Source organism: Heterodontus francisci, unplaced genomic scaffold (genome assembly GCF_036365525.1).
Source record: "Heterodontus francisci isolate sHetFra1 unplaced genomic scaffold, sHetFra1.hap1 HAP1_SCAFFOLD_1281, whole genome shotgun sequence".
NCBI lineage: Eukaryota > Metazoa > Chordata > Chondrichthyes > Heterodontiformes > Heterodontidae > Heterodontus > Heterodontus francisci.
Window position 1 is genome coordinate 91,800 of NW_027141716.1, and position 17,417 is coordinate 109,216.

The following is a 17,417-nucleotide window of genomic DNA, read 5'->3' on the forward strand; positions in this document are numbered from 1 at the left end:
CCGATACCCCCCTCCTCTCTCCAATACCCCTCCCCTCACCGATACCCCCTCCCCTCTCCGATACCCCCCTCTCCTTTCCGATACCCCCCCCTCTCCGATACCCCCTCCCCTCTCCGATAACCCCCTCCCCTCTCCGATACCCCCCTCCCATCTCCGATAACCCCTCCCCTTTCCGATATCCCCCTTAATCTCTCCGATACTTTCTCCCCTCTCCAATAAACCCTCCTCTCTCCAATGCACTCTCCCCTTCCCAATACCCCCTCCCCTCTCCGATACTCCCTTCCCTCTCTGATACCCCTCAACTCTCATATAGCCCTCCCCTCTCCGATACCCTTTCCCTTCCCGATACCCCCTCCGCTCTCCGATACCCTTTTCCCCTTCCCGATACCCCCTCCGCTCTCCGATACCCCTCCTCTCTCCGATACCCCCTCCCCTCTCCGATAGCCCCTCCCCTTCCTGATACCCCCTCCCCTTCCCGATACCCCCTCCCCTTCCCGATACCCCCTCCCCTCTCCGATATTCCTTCCCCTCTCCGATACCCCTCCCCCTCTCCGATACCCCCTCCCCTTCCGGATACCCCTCCCCTCTCCGATACCCTCTCCCCACTCTGATACCCCCTCCCATTTCCGATACCCCCCTTTCCGATACCCCCTCCACTCTCTGATACCCCCGCCACTCTCCGATACCCCCTATCCTCTCCGATACCCCTCCACTTCCCAATATCCCCTCCTCTCTCCGATATCACCTCCCCTCTCCAATACCCCCCTCCCCTCTCCGATACCCCTCCCCTTCCCGATACCCCCTCCCCTTCGTGATACCCCCTCCTCTCTCCAATACCCCTCCCCTCACCGATACCCCCTCCCCTCTCCGATACCCCCCTCACCTTTCCGATACCCCCCTCTCCTTTCCGATACCCCCTCCCCTCTCCGATAACCCCCTCCCCTCTCCGATACCCCCCTCCCCTCTCCGATAACCCCTCCCCTATCCGATAACCCCTCCCCTCTCCGATATCCCCCTTAATCTCTCCGATACTTTCTCCCCTCTCCAATACACCCTCCTTTCTCCCCTCTCCAATACACCCTCCTCTCTCCAATACACCCTCCCCTTCCCAATACCCCCTCCCCTCTCCGATACTCCCTTCCCTCTCTGATACCCCTCAACTCTCCGATACCCCCATCCCCTCACCGATACCCCCTCCCCTTCCCGATATCCCCTCCCCGGCGATACCCCTCCTCTCTCCGATATCCTCTACTCTCTCCGATACCCCCTCCCCTCTCTGATACTCCTCCCCTCTCCGATATCCCCTTCCCCTCTCCGATACCCCCTCCCCTCTCCGATACCCCCTCCCCTCTCCGATACCCCCTCCCCTTCCCGATACCCCCTCCCCTCTCCGATACCCCCCTCCCCTTCCCGATACCCTCTCCCCTCTCCGATACCCTCTCCCCACTCTGATACCCCCTCCCATTTACGATACCCCCTCCACTCTCTGATACCCCCGCCACTGTCCAATACCCCCTATCCTCTCCGATACCCCTCCACTTCCCAATATCCCCTCCTCTCTCCGATATCACCTCCCCTCTCCAATACCCCCCTCGCCTCTCCGATACCCCTCCCCTTCCCGATACCCCCTCCTCTCTCCAATACCCCTCCCCTCACCGATACCCCCTCCCCTCTCCGATACCCCCCTCTCCTTTCCGATACCCCCCCTCTCCGATACCCCCTCCCCTCTCCGATAACCCCCTCCCCTCTCCGATACCCCCCTCCCATCTCCGATAACCCCTCCCCTTTCCGATATCCCCCTTAATCTCTCCGATACTTTCTCCCCTCTCCAATAAACCCTCCTCTCTCCAATGCACTCTCCCCTTCCCAATACCCCCTCCCCTCTCCGATACTCCCTTCCCTCTCTGATACCCCTCAACTCTCATATAGCCCTCCCCTCTCCGATACCCTTTCCCCTTCCCGATACCCCCTCCGCTCTCCGATACCCTTTCCCCTTCCCGATACCCCCTCCGCTCTCCGATACCCCTCCTCTCTCCGATACCCCCTCCCCTCTCCGATAGCCCCTCCCCTTCCTGATACCCCCTCCCCTTCCCGATACCCCCTCCCCTTCCCGATACCCCCTCCCCTCTCCGATATTCCCTCCCCTCTCCGATACCCCTCCTCGCTCCGGTACCCCCTCCCCTTTCCGATACCCCCTCCCCTCTCCGATACCCTCTCCTCTTTCCGATACCCCCTCCCCTCTCCGATACCCCCTCACCTCTCCGATACCCCCTCCCCTCTCCGATACCCCTCCTCTCTCCGATACCCCCTCCCCTCTCCGATACCCCCTCCCCTCTCCGCTACCCTTCCTCACTCCTATACCCCCTCCCCTCTCCGATACCCCCTCCCCTCTCCGATACCCCCCTCCTCTCTCCGATACCCCCCGCCCCTCTCCGCTACTCCCTCCCCTTCCCGATACCCCCTCCCCTTCCAATACCCCTCCCCTCTCCGATACCCCCTCCCCTCTCTGATACCCTCTCTCCTCTCTGATACCCCACTCCCCTTCCCGATATCCCCTCCCCTCTCTAATACCCCCTCCCCTCTCCGATACCCCCTCCCTCTCCGATACCCTCTCCCCCTCTCCGATACCCTCTCCACTCTCCGATAGCTCCTCCTCTCTCCAATATCACTCCCCCTCTCCGATACCGTCTCCTCTTTCCGATACCCCCTCCCCTCTCCGATACCCCCCTCCTCTCTCCGATACCCCCCGCCCCTCTCCGATACTCCCTCCCCTTCCCGATACCCCCTCCCCTCTCCGATACCCCTCCCCTTCCTGATACCCCCTCCCCTTCCCGATATCCCCTCCCCTCTCCGATATCCCCTCCCTCTCCAATACCCCTCCTCGCTCCGGTACCCCCTCCCCTTTCCGATACCCCCTCCCCTCTCCGATACCCTCTTCTCTTTCCGATACCCCTCCCCTCTCCGATACCCCCTCGCCTCTCCGATACCCCCCCTCTCTGATACCCCTCCTCTCTCCGATACCCTTCCTCTCTCCGATACCCCCTCCCCTCTCCGATACACCCTCCCTTCCTGATACCCCCTCCCTTCCCGATACCCCCTCCCCTCTCCGATATCCCCTCCCCTCGCCGATACCCTCTCCCCTCCCTGATACCCTCTCCCCTCTCCGATACCCTCTCCCCTCTCTGATAACCCTCCCCTCTCCGATACCCTCTCCCCTCTCCGATACGCTCTCCCCTCTCCGATACCCTCTCCCCTCTCCGATACCCCCTCCTCTCTCCGATAGCTCCTCCTCTCTCCGATAGCTCCTCCCCTCTCCAATACACCCTCCTCTCTCCAATACACCCTCCCCTTCCCGATGCCCCCACCCCTCTCCGATACCCCCTCCCCTCTCCGATACCCCCTCGCCTCTCCGATACCCCTCAACTCTCCGGTACTCCCCCTTACCTTGAAGTTCACAAGATGAAGCATGCCTGTTAAATCCCAAAGCACGACAGTCGGGAAGTCCGTCCCTGGGATTGTGCCAAGCAGAAACATATCAGTTTCACGAGTGAGAAGACGGCCATTCAGCCCATTGTGTCAGTGCTAGCCACCAAGAGGAATTGGACTCTCTTATCCAATCTCGAGCCCTCATAATTTTGAACACAAGAATTAAATATACACTCGGCCCTCGCTGTTCCGAGGTGAACAATCCCAGTCGAGCCAACCTTTCCTCCTCGCTGCTCCGGGGAAATCCTCGTAAATCGCCTCTGTACCTCTCTAGTAAAATCCATGGAGACTGATGTAGGCCCAGACTGGGTAGTGAGGGACTGGAGTCTGGTGTAGGCCCAGTCCCGGTAGTGAGGGACTGGAGACTGATGTGGGCCCAGTCCTGGTAGTGAGGGACTGGAGACTGCTGTGGGCCCAGTCTGGGTAGTGAGGGACTGGAGTCTGGTGTCGGCCCAGTAGGGGTAGAGAGGGACTGGAGTCTGGTGTAGTCCCAGTCCCAGTAGTGAGGGACTGGAGTCTGGTGTAGGCCCAGTCCCGGTAGTGAGGGACTGGAGACTGATGTGGGCCCAGTCTGGGTAGTGAGGGACTGGAGTCTGGTGTAGGCCCAGTCCTGGTAGTGAGGGACTGGAGTCTGGTGTAGGCCCAGTCTGGGTAGTGAGGGACTGGAGTCTGGTGTAGGCCCAGTCTGGGTAGTGAGGGACTGGAGTCTGGTGTAGGCCCAGTCCCGGTAGTGAGGGACTGGAGACTGATGTGGGCCCAGTCTGGGTAGTGAGGGACTGGAGTCTGGTGTCGGCCCAGTAGGGGTAGTGTGGACTGGAGACTGGTGTAGGCCCAGTCTGGGTAGTGAGGGACTGGAGTCTGTGTAGGCCCAGTCTGAGTAGTGAGGGACTGGAGTCTGGTGTAGGCCCAGTGTGCGTAGTGAGGGACTGGAGTCTGGTGTAGGCCCAGTGTGGGTAGTGAGGGAGTGGAGTCTGGTGCAGGCCCAGTCCGGGTAGTGAGGAACTGGAGTCTGGTGTTGGCCCAGTCGGGGTAGTGAGGGACTGGAGTCTGGTGTAGGCCCAGTCTGAGTAGTGAGGGACTGGAGTCTTGTGTAGGCCCAGTCCCAGTAGTGAGGGACTGGAGTCTGGTGTAGGCCCAGTCTGAGTAGTGAAGGACTGGAGTCTGGTGTCGGCCCAGTGTGGGTAGTGAGGGACTGGAGTCTGGTGTAGGCCCAGTCTGGGTAGTGAGGGACTGGAGTCTGGTGTAGGCCAGTCTGAGTAGTGATGGACTGGAGTCTGGTGTAGGCCCAGTGTGGGTAGTGACGGACTGGATTCTGGTGTAGGCCCAGTGTGGGTAGTGAGGAACTGGAGTCTGGTGTAGGCCAGTCCAGGTAGTGAGGAACTGGAGTCTGGTGTTGGCCCAGTCGGGGTAGTGAGGGACTGGAGTCTGGTGTAGGCCCAGTCTGGGTAGTGAGGGACTGGAGTCTGGTGTAGGCCCAGTCTGAGTAGTGAGGGACTGGAGTCTGGTGTCGGCCCAGTCTGAGTAGTGAGGGACTGGAGTCTGGTGTAGGCCCAGTCCCAGTAGTGAGGGACTGGAGTCTGGTGTAGGCCCAGTCCCAGTAGTGAGGGACTGGAGTCTGGTGTCGGCCCAGTCTGAGTAGTGAGGGACTGGAGTCTGGTGTAGGCCCAGTCCCAGTAGTGAGGGACTGGAGTCTGGTGTCGGCCCAGTCTGAGTAGTGAAGGACTGGAGTCTGGTGTAGGCCCAGTCCCAGTAGTGAGGAACTGGAGTCTGGTGTAGGCCCAGTCCCGGTAGTGAGGGACTGGAGTCTGGTGTCGGCCCAGTCTGAGTAGTGAGGGACTGGAGTCTGGTGTAGGCCCAGTCCCAGTAGTGAGGGCTGGAGTCTGGTGTCGCCCAGTCTGAGTAGTGAGGGACTGGAGTCTGGTGTAGGCCCAGTCTGAGTAGTGAGGGACTGGAGTCTGGTGTAGGCCCAGTCCCGGTAGTGAGGGACTGGAGTCTGGTGTAGGCCCAGTCCCAGTAGTGAGGGACTGGAGTCTGGTGTCGGCCCAGTCTGAGTAGTGAGGGACTGGAGTCTGGTGTAGGCCCAGTCCCAGTAGTGAGGGGCTGGAGTCTGGTGTCGGCCCAGTCTGAGTAGTGAGGGACTGGAGTCTGGTGTAGGCCCAGTCTGAGTAGTGAGGGACTGGAGTCTGGTGTAGGCCCAGTCCCGGTAGTGAGGGACTGGAGTCTGGTGTAGGCCCAGTCCCAGTAGTGAGGGGCTGGAGTCTGGTGTCGGCCCAGTCTGAGTAGTGAGGGGCTGGAGTCTGGTGTAGGCCCAGTCCAGTAGTGAGGGACTGGAGTCTGGTGTCGGCCCAGTCTGAGTAGTGAGGGACTGGAGTCTGGTGTAGGCCCAGTCCCAGTAGTGAGGGACTGGAGTCTGGTGTCGGCCCAGTCTGAGTAGTGAGGACTGGATTCTGGTGTAGGCCCAGTCCCAGTAGTGAGGGACTGGAGTCTGGTGTCGGCCCAGTCTGAGTAGTGAGGGACTGGAGTCTGGTGTCGGCCCAGTAGGGGTAGTGTGGGACTGGAGACTGGTGTAGGCCCAGTCTGGGTAGTGAGGGACTGGAGTCTGGTGTAGGCCCAGTCTGAGTAGTGAGGGACTGGAGTCTGGTGTAGGCCCAGTGTGCGTAGTGAGGGACTGGAGTCTGGTGTAGGCCCAGTGTGGGTAGTGAGGGAGTGGAGTCTGGTGCAGGCCCAGTCCGGGTAGTGAGGAACTGGAGTCTGGTGTTGGCCCAGTCGGGGTAGTGAGGGACTGGAGTCTGGTGTAGGCCCAGTCTGAGTAGTGAGGGACTGGAGTCTTGTGTAGGCCCAGTCCCAGTAGTGAGGGACTGGAGTCTGGTGTAGGCCCAGTCTGAGTAGTGAAGGACTGGAGTCTGGTGTCGGCCCAGTGTGGGTAGTGAGGGACTGGAGTCTGGTGTAGCCCAGTCTGGGTAGTGAGGGACTGGAGTCTGGTGTAGGCCCAGTCTGAGTAGTGATGGGACTGGAGTCTGGTGTAGGCCCAGTGTGGGTAGTGACGGACTGGATTCTGGTGTAGGCCCAGTGTGGGTAGTGAGGAACTGGAGTCTGGTGTAGGCCCAGTCCAGGTAGTGAGGAACTGGAGTCTGGTGTTGGCCCAGTCGGGGTAGTGAGGGACTGGAGTCTGGTGTAGGCCCAGTCTGGGTAGTGAGGGACTGGAGTCTGGTGTAGGCCCAGTCTGAGTAGTGAGGGACTGGAGTCTGGTGTCGGCCCAGTCTGAGTAGTGAGGGACTGGAGTCTGGTGTAGCCCAGTCCCAGTAGTGAGGGACTGGAGTCTGGTGTAGGCCCAGTCCCAGTAGTGAGGGACTGGAGTCTGGTGTCGGCCCAGTCTGAGTAGTGAGGGACTGAGTCTGGTGTAGGCCCAGTCCCAGTAGTGAGGGACTGGAGTCTGGTGTCGGCCCAGTCTGAGTAGTGAAGGACTGGAGTCTGGTGTAGGCCCAGTCCCAGTAGTGAGGAACTGGAGTCTGGTGTAGGCCCAGTCCCGGTAGTGAGGGACTGGAGTCTGGTGTCGGCCAGTCTGAGTAGTGAGGGACTGGAGTCTGGTGTAGGCCCAGTCCCAGTAGTGAGGGCTGGAGTCTGGTGTCGGCCCAGTCTGAGTAGTGAGGACTGGAGTCTGGTGTAGGCCCAGTCTGAGTAGTGAGGGACTGGAGTCTGGTGTAGGCCCAGTCCGGTAGTGAGGGACTGGAGTCTGGTGTAGGCCCAGTCCCAGTAGTGAGGGACTGGAGTCTGGTGTCGGCCCAGTCTGAGTAGTGAGGGACTGGAGTCTGGTGTAGGCCCAGTCCCAGTAGTGAGGGGCTGGAGTCTGGTGTCGGCCCAGTCTGAGTAGTGAGGGACTGGAGTCTGGTGTAGGCCCAGTCTGAGTAGTGAGGGACTGGAGTCTGGTGTAGGCCCAGTCCGGTAGTGAGGGACTGGAGTCTGGTGTAGGCCCAGGTCCCAGTAGTGAGGGGCTGGAGTCTGGTGTCGGCCCAGTCTGAGTAGTGAGGGCTGGAGTCTGGTGTAGGCCCAGTCCCAGTAGTGAGGGACTGGAGTCTGGTGTCGGCCCAGTCTGAGTAGTGAGGACTGGAGTCTGGTGTAGGCCCAGTCCAGTAGTGAGGGACTGGAGTCTGGTGTCGGCCCAGTCCCGGTCGTGAGGGACTGGAGTCTGGTGTCGGCCAGTCTGAGTAGTGAGGGACTGGAGTCTGGTGTAGGCCCAGTCCCGGTAGTGAGGGACTGGAGTCTGGTGTAGGCCCAGTCCCGGTAGTGAGGGACTGGAGTCTGGTGTCGGCCCAGTCCCAGTAGTGAGGGACTGGAGTCTGGTGTCGGCCCAGTCCGGGGTAGTGAGGGACTGGAGTCTGGTGTCGGCCCAGTCCCAGTAGTGAGGGACTGGAGTCTGGTGTCGGCCCAGTCCCGGTAGTGAGGGACTGGAGTCTGGTGTAGGCCCAGTCCCGGTAGTGAGGGACTGGAGTCTGGTGTCGGCCCAGTCCGGGTAGTGAGGGACTGGAGTCTGGTGTAGGCCCAGTCCGGTAATGAGGGACTGGAGTCTGGTGTAGGCCCAGTCCCGGTAGTGAGGGACTGGAGTCTGGTGTAGGCCCAGTCCCGGTAGTGAGGGACTGGAGTCTGGTGTCGGCCCAGTCCCGGTAGTGAGGGACTGGAGTCTGGTGTAGGCCCAGTCCCGGTAGTGAGGGACTGGAGTCTGGTGTAGGCCCAGTCCCGGTAGTGAGGGACTGGAGTCTGGTGTAGGCCCAGTCCCGGTAGTGAGGGACTGGTCTGGTGTCGGCCCAGTCCCAGTAGTGAGGGACTGGAGTCTGGTGTCGGCCCAGTCCGGGTAGTGAGGGACTGGAGTCTGGTGTAGGCCCAGTCCCGGTAGTGAGGGACTGGAGTCTGGTGTAGGCCCAGTCCCAGTAGTGAGGGACTGGAGTCTGGTGTCGGCCCAGTCCCAGTAGTGAGGGACTGAGTCTGGTGTAGGCCCAGTCCCGGTAGTGAGGGACTGGAGTCTGGTGTAGGCCCAGTCCGGTAGTGAGGGACTGGAGTCTGGTGTCGGCCCAGTCTGAGTAGTGAGGGACTGGAGTCTGGTGTAGGCCAGTCCCAGTAGTGAGGGACTGGAGTCTGGTGTAGGCCCAGTCCCAGTAGTGAGGGACTGGAGTCTGGTGTAGGCCAGTCCCGGTAGTGAGGGACTGGAGTCTGGTGTAGGCCCAGTCCCGGTAGTGAGGGACTGGAGTCTGGTGTCGGCCCAGTCCCAGTAGTGAGGGACTGGAGTCTGGTGTAGGCCCAGTCCCGGTAGTGAGGGACTGGAGTCTGTGTAGGCCCAGTCCCAGTAGTGAGGGACTGGAGTCTGGTGTAGGCCCAGTCCCGGTAGTGAGGGACTGGAGTCTGGTGTAGGCCCAGTCCCGGTAGTGAGGGACTGGAGTCTGGTGTAGGCCCAGTCCCAGTAGTGAGGGACTGGAGTCTGGTGTGGGCCCAGTCCCAGTAGTGAGGGACTGGAGTCTGGTGTAGGCCCAGTCCAGTAGTGAGGGACTGGAGTCTGGTGTAGGCCCAGTCCCGGTAGTGAGGGACTGGAGTCTGGTGTAGGCCCAGTCCCAGTAGTGAGGGACTGGAGTCTGGTGTAGGCCCAGTCCCGGTAGTGAGGGACTGGAGTCTGGTGTAGGCCCAGTCCCGGTAGTGAGGGACTGGAGTCTGGTGTCGGCCCAGTCCCGGTAGTGAGGGACTGGAGTCTGGTGTAGGCCCAGTCCCGGTAGTGAGGGCTGGAGTCTGGTGTCGGCCTACTCCCTACTAACCTTGGTGTCTCATTTTCATGACATCCATCTCCATTCTCGGTACACGTGATTGACCTGAAAGCAGAAACGTGGTGGTGCGTGAGATTGACAGAGTCCTGGGTGCCTTGGCCTCCGTTTCGCACCTTAATGGGATTTTGCTGTTCCCCGTCTGCCCACTCCGCCCCGTCTTCCCACTCCGCCCCGTCTCCCCCTCTCCCCGTGTCCCACACACACTCTCCACAGCTCCTCACAATACTACCGTCCAATCCTCCTCCCAATTTCTTATGGAATGAAACCGTACATTCTCTCCCCCTCATCTTTCATTGTAATAGGTCACACCAGTCTGTCACGCCTGTGTCACACTCGACTGTCACACCAGTCTGTCACACCTGTGTCACACCAGTCTGTCACACCAGTCTGTCACACCAGTCTGTCACGCCTGTGTCACACCAATCTGTCACACCAGTCTGTCACGCCTGTGTCACACTCGACTGTCACACCAGTCTGTCACACCTGTGTCACACCAGTCTGTCACACCAGTCTGTCACGCCTGTTTCACACCAGTCTGTCACACCAGTCTGTCACGCCTGTGTCACACTCGACTGTCACACCAGTCTGTCACGCCTGTGTCACACCAGTCTGTCACACCAGTCTGTCACGCCTGTTTCACACCAGTCTGTCACACCAGTCTGTCACGCCTGTGTCACACTCGACTGGCACACCAGTCTGTCACGCCTGTGTCACACCAGTCTGTCACACCAGTCTGTCATGCCTGTGTCACACTTGACTGTCACACCAGTCTGTCATGCCTGTGTCACACCAGTCTGTCATACCAGTCTGTCACGCCTGTGTCACACTTGACTGTCACACCAGACTGTCATGCCTGTGTCACACCAGTCTGTCATACCAGTCTGTCATACCAGTCTGTCACGCCTGTGTCACACTTGACTGTCACACCAGTCTGTCATGCCTGTGTCACACCAGTATGTCACACCAGTCTGTCATGCCTGTGTCACACCAGTCTGTCACACCAGACTGTCACGCCTGTGTCACACTAGACTGTCACGCCAGACTGTCACGCCTGTGTTACACTAGACTGTCACACCAGACTGTCATGCCTGTGTCACATGAGACTGTCAGGCCAGTCTGTCATGCCAGTGTCACAATACACTGTCACACCAGTCTATCATGCCTGTGCCACACTAGAAAGTCACACCAGTCTGTCATGCCTGTGTCACGCTAGACAGTCACACCAGTCTGTCACACCAGTATCACACCAGACAGTCACACCATTCTGTCAAGCTTGTACCACACTAGACTGTCACACCAGTCTGTCATGCCTGTGTCGCATTAGACTGTCATCCATTCTGTCACACCAGTATCACACCAGTCTGTCACTCCTGTATCACACTAGACTGTCACTCCAGTCTGTCAAGCCTGTATCACACTAGACTGTCACACCAGTCTGTCACGCCTGTTTCACACTAGACTGTCACACCATTCTGTCACGCCTGTTTCACACTAGACTGTCACACCAGTCTGTCACACCATTCTGTCACGCCTGTATCACACTAGGCTGTCACACCAGTCTGCCATGCCTGTGCCACACTCGAAGGTCACACCAGTCTGTCACGCCTGTGCCACACTTGACTGTCACATCAGTCTGTCACACCTTTGCCACACTAGACTGTCAGACCAGTCTGTCAGCGCCTGTGTCACACTTGACTGTCACACCAGTCTGTCACACCTGTGTCACACTTGACTGTCACATCAGTCTGTCACGCCTGAGTCACACTTGACATTCACATCAGTCTGTCACGCCTGTGTCACACTTGACTGTCACACCAGTCTGTCACGCCTGTGTCACACTTGACTGTCACATCAGTCTGTCACACATGTGCCACACTAGACTGTCACACCAGCCTGTCACACCTGTGCCACACTAGACTGTCCGTCCAATCTGTCACACATGTGTCATACTAGACTGTCACACCAGTCTGTCTTGCCTGTGTCACACTAGACTGTCACACCAGTCTGTCACGCCAATGTCACACTAGACTGTCACACCAGTCTGTCATGCCTGTGTCACACCAGTATGTCACACCAGTCTGTCATGCCTGTGTCACACCAGTCTGTCACACCAGACTGTCACACCTGTGTCACACTAGACTGTCACACCAGACTGTCACGCCTGTGTTACACTAGACTGTCACACCAGACTGTCATGCCTGTGCCACACTAGAAAGTCACACCAGTCTGTCATGCCTGTGTCACGCTAGACAGTCACACCAGTCTGTCACACCAGTATCACACCAGACAGTCACACCATTCTGTCAAGCTTGTACCACACTAGACTGTCACACCAGTCTGTCATGCCTGTGTCGCATTAGACTGTCATCCATTCTGTCACACCAGTATCACACCAGTCTGTCACTCCTGTATCACACTAGACTGTCACTCCAGTCTGTCAAGCCTGTATCACACTAGACTGTCACACATTCTGTCACGCCTGTATCACACTAGGCTGTCACCCAGTCTGTCACACCATTCTGTCACGCCTGTATCACACTAGGCTGTCACACCAGTCTGCCATGCCTGTGCCACACTCGAAGGTCACACCAGTCTGTCACGCCTGTGCCACACTAGACTGTCAGACCAGTCTGTCACGCCTGTGTCACACTTGACTGTCACACCAGTCTGTCACACCTGTGCCATACTAGACTGTCCGTCCAATCTGTCACACATGTGTCATACTAGACTGTCACACAAGTCTGTCACGCCTGTGTCACACTTGACTGTCACATCAGTCTGTCACACATGTGCCACACTAGACTGTCACACCAGTCTGTCACGCCTGTGTCACACTTGACTGTCACACCAGTCTGTCACACCTGTGCCACACTAGACTGTCCGTCCAATCTGTCACACATGTGTCACACTAGACTGTCACACCAGTCTGTCACGCCTGTGTCACACTTGACATTCACATCAGTCTGTCACGCCTGTGTCACACTTGACTGTCACACCAGTCTGTCACGCCTGTGTCACACTTGACTGTCACATCAGTCTGTCACACATGTGCCACACTAGACTGTCACACCAGTCTGTCACACCTGTGCCACACTAGACTGTCCGTCCAATCTGTCACACATGTGTCATACTAGACTGTCACACCAGTCTGACTTGCCTGTGTCACACTAGACTGTCACACCAGTCTGTCATGCCTGTACCACACTAGACTGTCACACCAGTCTGTCAAGCCAATGTCACACTAGACTGTCACACAGTCTGTCACGCCTGTGTCACACTTGACTGTCACACCAGTCTGTCACACCTGTGCCACACTAGACTGTCACACCAGTCTGTCACGCCTGTGTCACACTTGACTGTCACACCAGTCTGTCACGCTTGTGTCACACTTGACTGTCACACCAGTCTGTCACACCTGTTATATACTAGACTGTCCGTCCAATCTGTCACACATGTGTCATACTAGACTGTCACACCAGTCTGTCACGCCTGTGTCACACTTGACTGTCACACCAGTCTGTCACGCCTGTGTCACACTTGACTGTCACACCAGTCTGTCACACCTGTGTCACACTTGACTGTCACACCAGTCTGTCACGCCTGTGTCACACTTGACTGTCACACCAGTCTGTCACACCTGTGTCACACGAGACTGTCACACCAGTCTGTCACACATGTGTCATACTAGACTGTCACACCAGTCTGTCACGCCTGTGTCACACTTGACTGTCACACCAGTCTGTCACGCCTGTGTCACACTTGACTGTCACACCAGTCTGTCACACCTGTGTCACACTTGACTGTCACACCAGTCTGTCATGCCTGTGTCACACTTGACTGTCACACCAGTCTGTCACACCTGTGTCACACCAGACTGTCACACCAGTCTGTCACGCCTGTGTCACACTTGACTGTCACACCAGTCTGTCACACCTGTTATATACTAGACTGTCCGCCCAATCTGTCACACATGTGTCATACTAGACTGTCACACCAGTCTGTCACGCCTGTGTCACACTTGTCTGTCACACCAGTCTGTCACGCCTGTGTCATACTAGACTGTCACACAGTCTGTCACACCTGTGTCACACGAGACTGTCACACCAGTCTATCACGCCTGTGTCATACTACACTGTCACACCAGTCAGTCACAGCTGCCCTCTGACCCTCCCTTGCCCTCCTCTCCCAGACTGCATCGCGAGTTAAAGAGGGAGTTTCTCACCATTTCCCGCTCTGTCCTCTCCAATTCCAGTAATGATGCAGTTACGTAAGCGGATAAGGAGATGTGATCATCAACTCCACCCTGAGGGTGAAATAGAGGGAGATTAGAGAGAGGGACATTAACACTCTGAGTGAACAGAGAGAGAGTGCAGTCCCTCTGACAGTGCAGCACTCCCTCAGTACTGACCACCCGACAGTGCAGCACTCCCTCAGTACTGACTTTCTGAGAGTGCAGCACTCCCTCAGTACTGACCCTCCGACAGTGCAGCACTCCCTCAGTACTGACCACCCAACAGTGCGGCACTCCCTCAGTACTGACCCCCCGACAGTGCGGCACTCCCTCAGTACTGACCACCCAACAGTGCGGCACTCCCTCAGTACTGACCCTCCGACAGTGCAGCACTCCCTCAGTACTGACCACCCAACAGTGCGGCACTCCCTCAGTACTGACCCCCCGACAGTGCGGCATTCCTCAGTACTGACCACCCGACAGTGGGGCACTCCCTCAGTACTGACCCTCCGACAGTGGGGCACTCCCTCACTACTGACCCTCCAACAGTGCACACTCCCTCAGTACTGACCTCCCGACAGTGCAGCACTCCCTCAGTACTGACCTCCCGACAGTGCAGCACTCCCTCAGTACTGACCCTCCGATAGTGAGACACTCCCTCAGTACTGACCCTCCGACAGTGTGGCACTCCTCAGTACTGACCCCCCGACAGTGCGGCACTCCCTCAGTACTGACCCCCCGACAGTGCAGCACTCCCTCAGTACTGACCACCCGACAGTGGGGCACTCCCTCAGTACTGACCCTCCGACAGTGGGGCACTCCCTCACTACTGACCCTCCAACAGTGCACACTCCCTCAGTACTGACCTCCCGACAGTGCAGCACTCCCTCAGTACTGACCCTCCGATAGTGAGACACTCCCTCAGTACTGACCCTCCGACAGTGCAGCACTCCCTCAGTACTGACCACCCAACAGTGCAGCACTCCCTCAGTACTGACCCCCCGACAGTGCGGCACTCCCTCAGTACTGACCCCCCGACAGTGCAGCACTCCCTCAGTACTGACCACCCAACAGTGCAGCACTCCCTCAGTACTGACCCCCCGACAGTGCGGCACTCCCTCAGTACTGACCCCCCGACAGTGCAGCACTCCCTCAGTACTGACCACCCGACAGTGGGGGCACTCCCTCAGTACTGACCCTCCGACAGTGGGGCACTCCCTCACTACTGACCCTCCAACAGTGCACACTCCCTCAGTACTGACCTCCCGACAGTGCAGCACTCCCTCAGTACTGACCCTCCGATAGTGAGACACTCCTCAGTACTGACCTCCCGACAGTGCAGCACTCCCTCAGTACTGACCCTCCGATAGTGAGACACTCCCTCAGTACTGAGCGTCCGACAGTGCGGCACTCCCTCAGTACTGACCCTCTGACAGTGTGGCACTCCCTCAGTACTGACCCTCCGACAGTGCGGCACTCCCTCAGTACTGACCCTCTGACAGTGCGGCACTCCCTCAGTACTGACCCCCCGACAGTGCAGCACTCCCTCAGTACTGACCCTCCGACAGTGCAGCACTCCCTCAGTACTGACCCTCCGACAGTGCAGCACTCCCTCAGTACTGACCACCCAACAGTGCAGCACTCCCTCAGTACTGACCCCCCGACAGTGCGGCACTCCCTCAGTACTGACCCCCCGACAGTGCAGCACTCCCTCAGTACTGACCACCCGACAGTGGGGCACTCCCTCAGTACTGACCCTCCGACAGTGGGGCACTCCCTCACTACTGACCCTCCAACAGTGCACACTCCCTCAGTACTGACCTCCGACAGTGCAGCACTCCCTCAGTACTGACCTCCCGACAGTGCAGCACTCCCTCAGTACTGACCCTCCGATAGTGAGACACTCCCTCAGTACTGACCCTCCGACAGTGTGGCATTCCCTCAGTACTGACCCCCCGACAGTGCGGCACTCCCTCAGTACTGACCCCCCGACAGTGCAGCACTCCCTCAGTACTGACCACCCGACAGTGGGGCACTCCCTCAGTACTGACCCTCCGACAGTGGGGCACTCCCTCACTACTGACCCTCCAACAGTGCACACTCCCTCAGTACTGACCTCCCGACAGTGCAGCACTCCCTCAGTACTGACCCTCCGATAGTGAGACACTCCCTCAGTACTGACCTCCCGACAGTGCAGCACTCCCTCAGTACTGACCCTCCGATAGTGAGACACTCCCTCAGTACTGAGCGTCCGACAGTGCGGCACTCCCTCAGTACTGACCCTCTGACAGTGTGGCACTCCCTCAGTACTGACCCTCCGACAGTGCGGCACTCCCTCAGTACTGACCCTCTGACAGTGCGGCACTCCCTCAGTACTGACCCCCCGAAAGTGCAGCACTCCCTCAGTACTGACCCTCCGACAGTGCAGCACTCCCTCAGTACTGACCCTCCGACAGTGCGGCACTCCCTCAGTACTCACCCTCCGACAGTGCAGCACTCCTCAGTACTGACCACCCAACAGTGCAGCACTCCCTCAGTACTGACCCTCCGACAGTGCGGCACTCCCTCAGTACTCACCCTCCGACAGTGCAGCACTCCCTCAGTACTGACCACCCAACAGTGCAGCACTCCCTCAGTACTGACCCTCCGACAGTGGGGCACTCCTCACTACTGACCCTCCAACAGTGCACACTCCCTCAGTACTGACCCTCCGACAGTGCGGCACTCCCTCAGTACTGACCCTCCGATAGTGAGACACTCCCTCAGTACTGACCTCCCGACAGTGCAGCACTCCCTCAGTACCGACCCTCGACAGTGCGGCACTCCCTCAGTACTGACCCTCCGACGGTGCAGCACTCCCTCAGTACTGACCACCCGACAGTGCGGCACTCCCTCAGTACTGACCCTCCGACGGTGCAGCACTCTCTCAGTACTGACCCTCGACAGTGCGGCACTCCCTCAGTACTGACCACCCGACAGTGGGGCACTCCCTCAGTACTGACCCTCCGACAGTGGGGCACTCCCTCACTACTGACCCTCCGACAGTGCGGCACTCCCTCAGTACTGACCCTCCGACAGTGCGGCACTCCCTCAGTACTGACCTCCCGACAGTGGGGCACTCCCTCACTACTGACCCTCCGACAGTGCGACACTCCTCAGTACTGACCCTCCGACAGTGCGGCACTCCCTCAGTACTGACCCTCCGACAGTGTGGCACTCCCTCAGTACTGACCACCCGACAGTGCAGCACTCCCTCAGTATGACCACCCGACAGTGCAGCACTCCCTCAGTACTGACCCTCTGACAGTGCGGCACTCCCTCAGTACTGACCCCCCGACAGTGCAGCACTCCCTCAGTACTGACCCTCCGACAGTGCAGCACTCCTCAGTACTGACCCTCCGACAGTGCAGCACTCCCTCAGTACTGACCACCCAACAGTGCAGCACTCCCTCAGTACTGACCACCCAACAGTGCAGCACTCCCTCAGTACTGACCCCCCGACAGTGCGGCACTCCCTCAGTACTGACCACCCGACAGTGGGGCACTCCCTCAGTACTGACCCTCCAACAGTGGGGCACTCCCTCACTACTGACCCTCCAACAGTGCACACTCCCTCAGTACTGACCTCCCGACAGTGCAGCACTCCCTCAGTACTGACCTCCCGACAGTGCAGCACTCCCTCAGTACTGACCCTCCGATAGTGAGACACTCCCTCAGTACTGACCCTCCGACAGTGTGGCACTCCCTCAGTACTGACCCCCGACAGTGCGGCACTCCCTCAGTACTGACCCCCCGACAGTGCAGCACTCCCTCAGTACTGACCACCCGACAGTGGGGCACTCCCTCAGTACTGACCCTCCGACAGTGGGGCACTCCCTCACTACTGACCCTCA

General features: G+C 58.7%; 1 protein-coding gene across 1 annotated transcript in view; it reads right to left on the reverse strand.

The window, feature by feature from the left end:
* LOC137364486 (murinoglobulin-1-like) overlaps positions 1-13,595 on the reverse strand; it is a 69,180-nt gene extending 55,585 nt beyond the window's left edge. Inside the window, exons 1-3 of the mRNA XM_068027673.1 lie at positions 13,516-13,595; positions 9,285-9,338; positions 3,445-3,509 (exon numbers count right to left, since the gene is read on the reverse strand). Of these exons, the coding sequence (XP_067883774.1) occupies positions 3,445-3,509; positions 9,285-9,318 (99 nt within the window). The 5' untranslated portion in view covers positions 9,319-9,338; positions 13,516-13,595. The remainder of the gene's footprint in view (positions 1-3,444; positions 3,510-9,284; positions 9,339-13,515) is intronic.
* Positions 13,596-17,417: the final 3,822 nt, after the last annotated feature.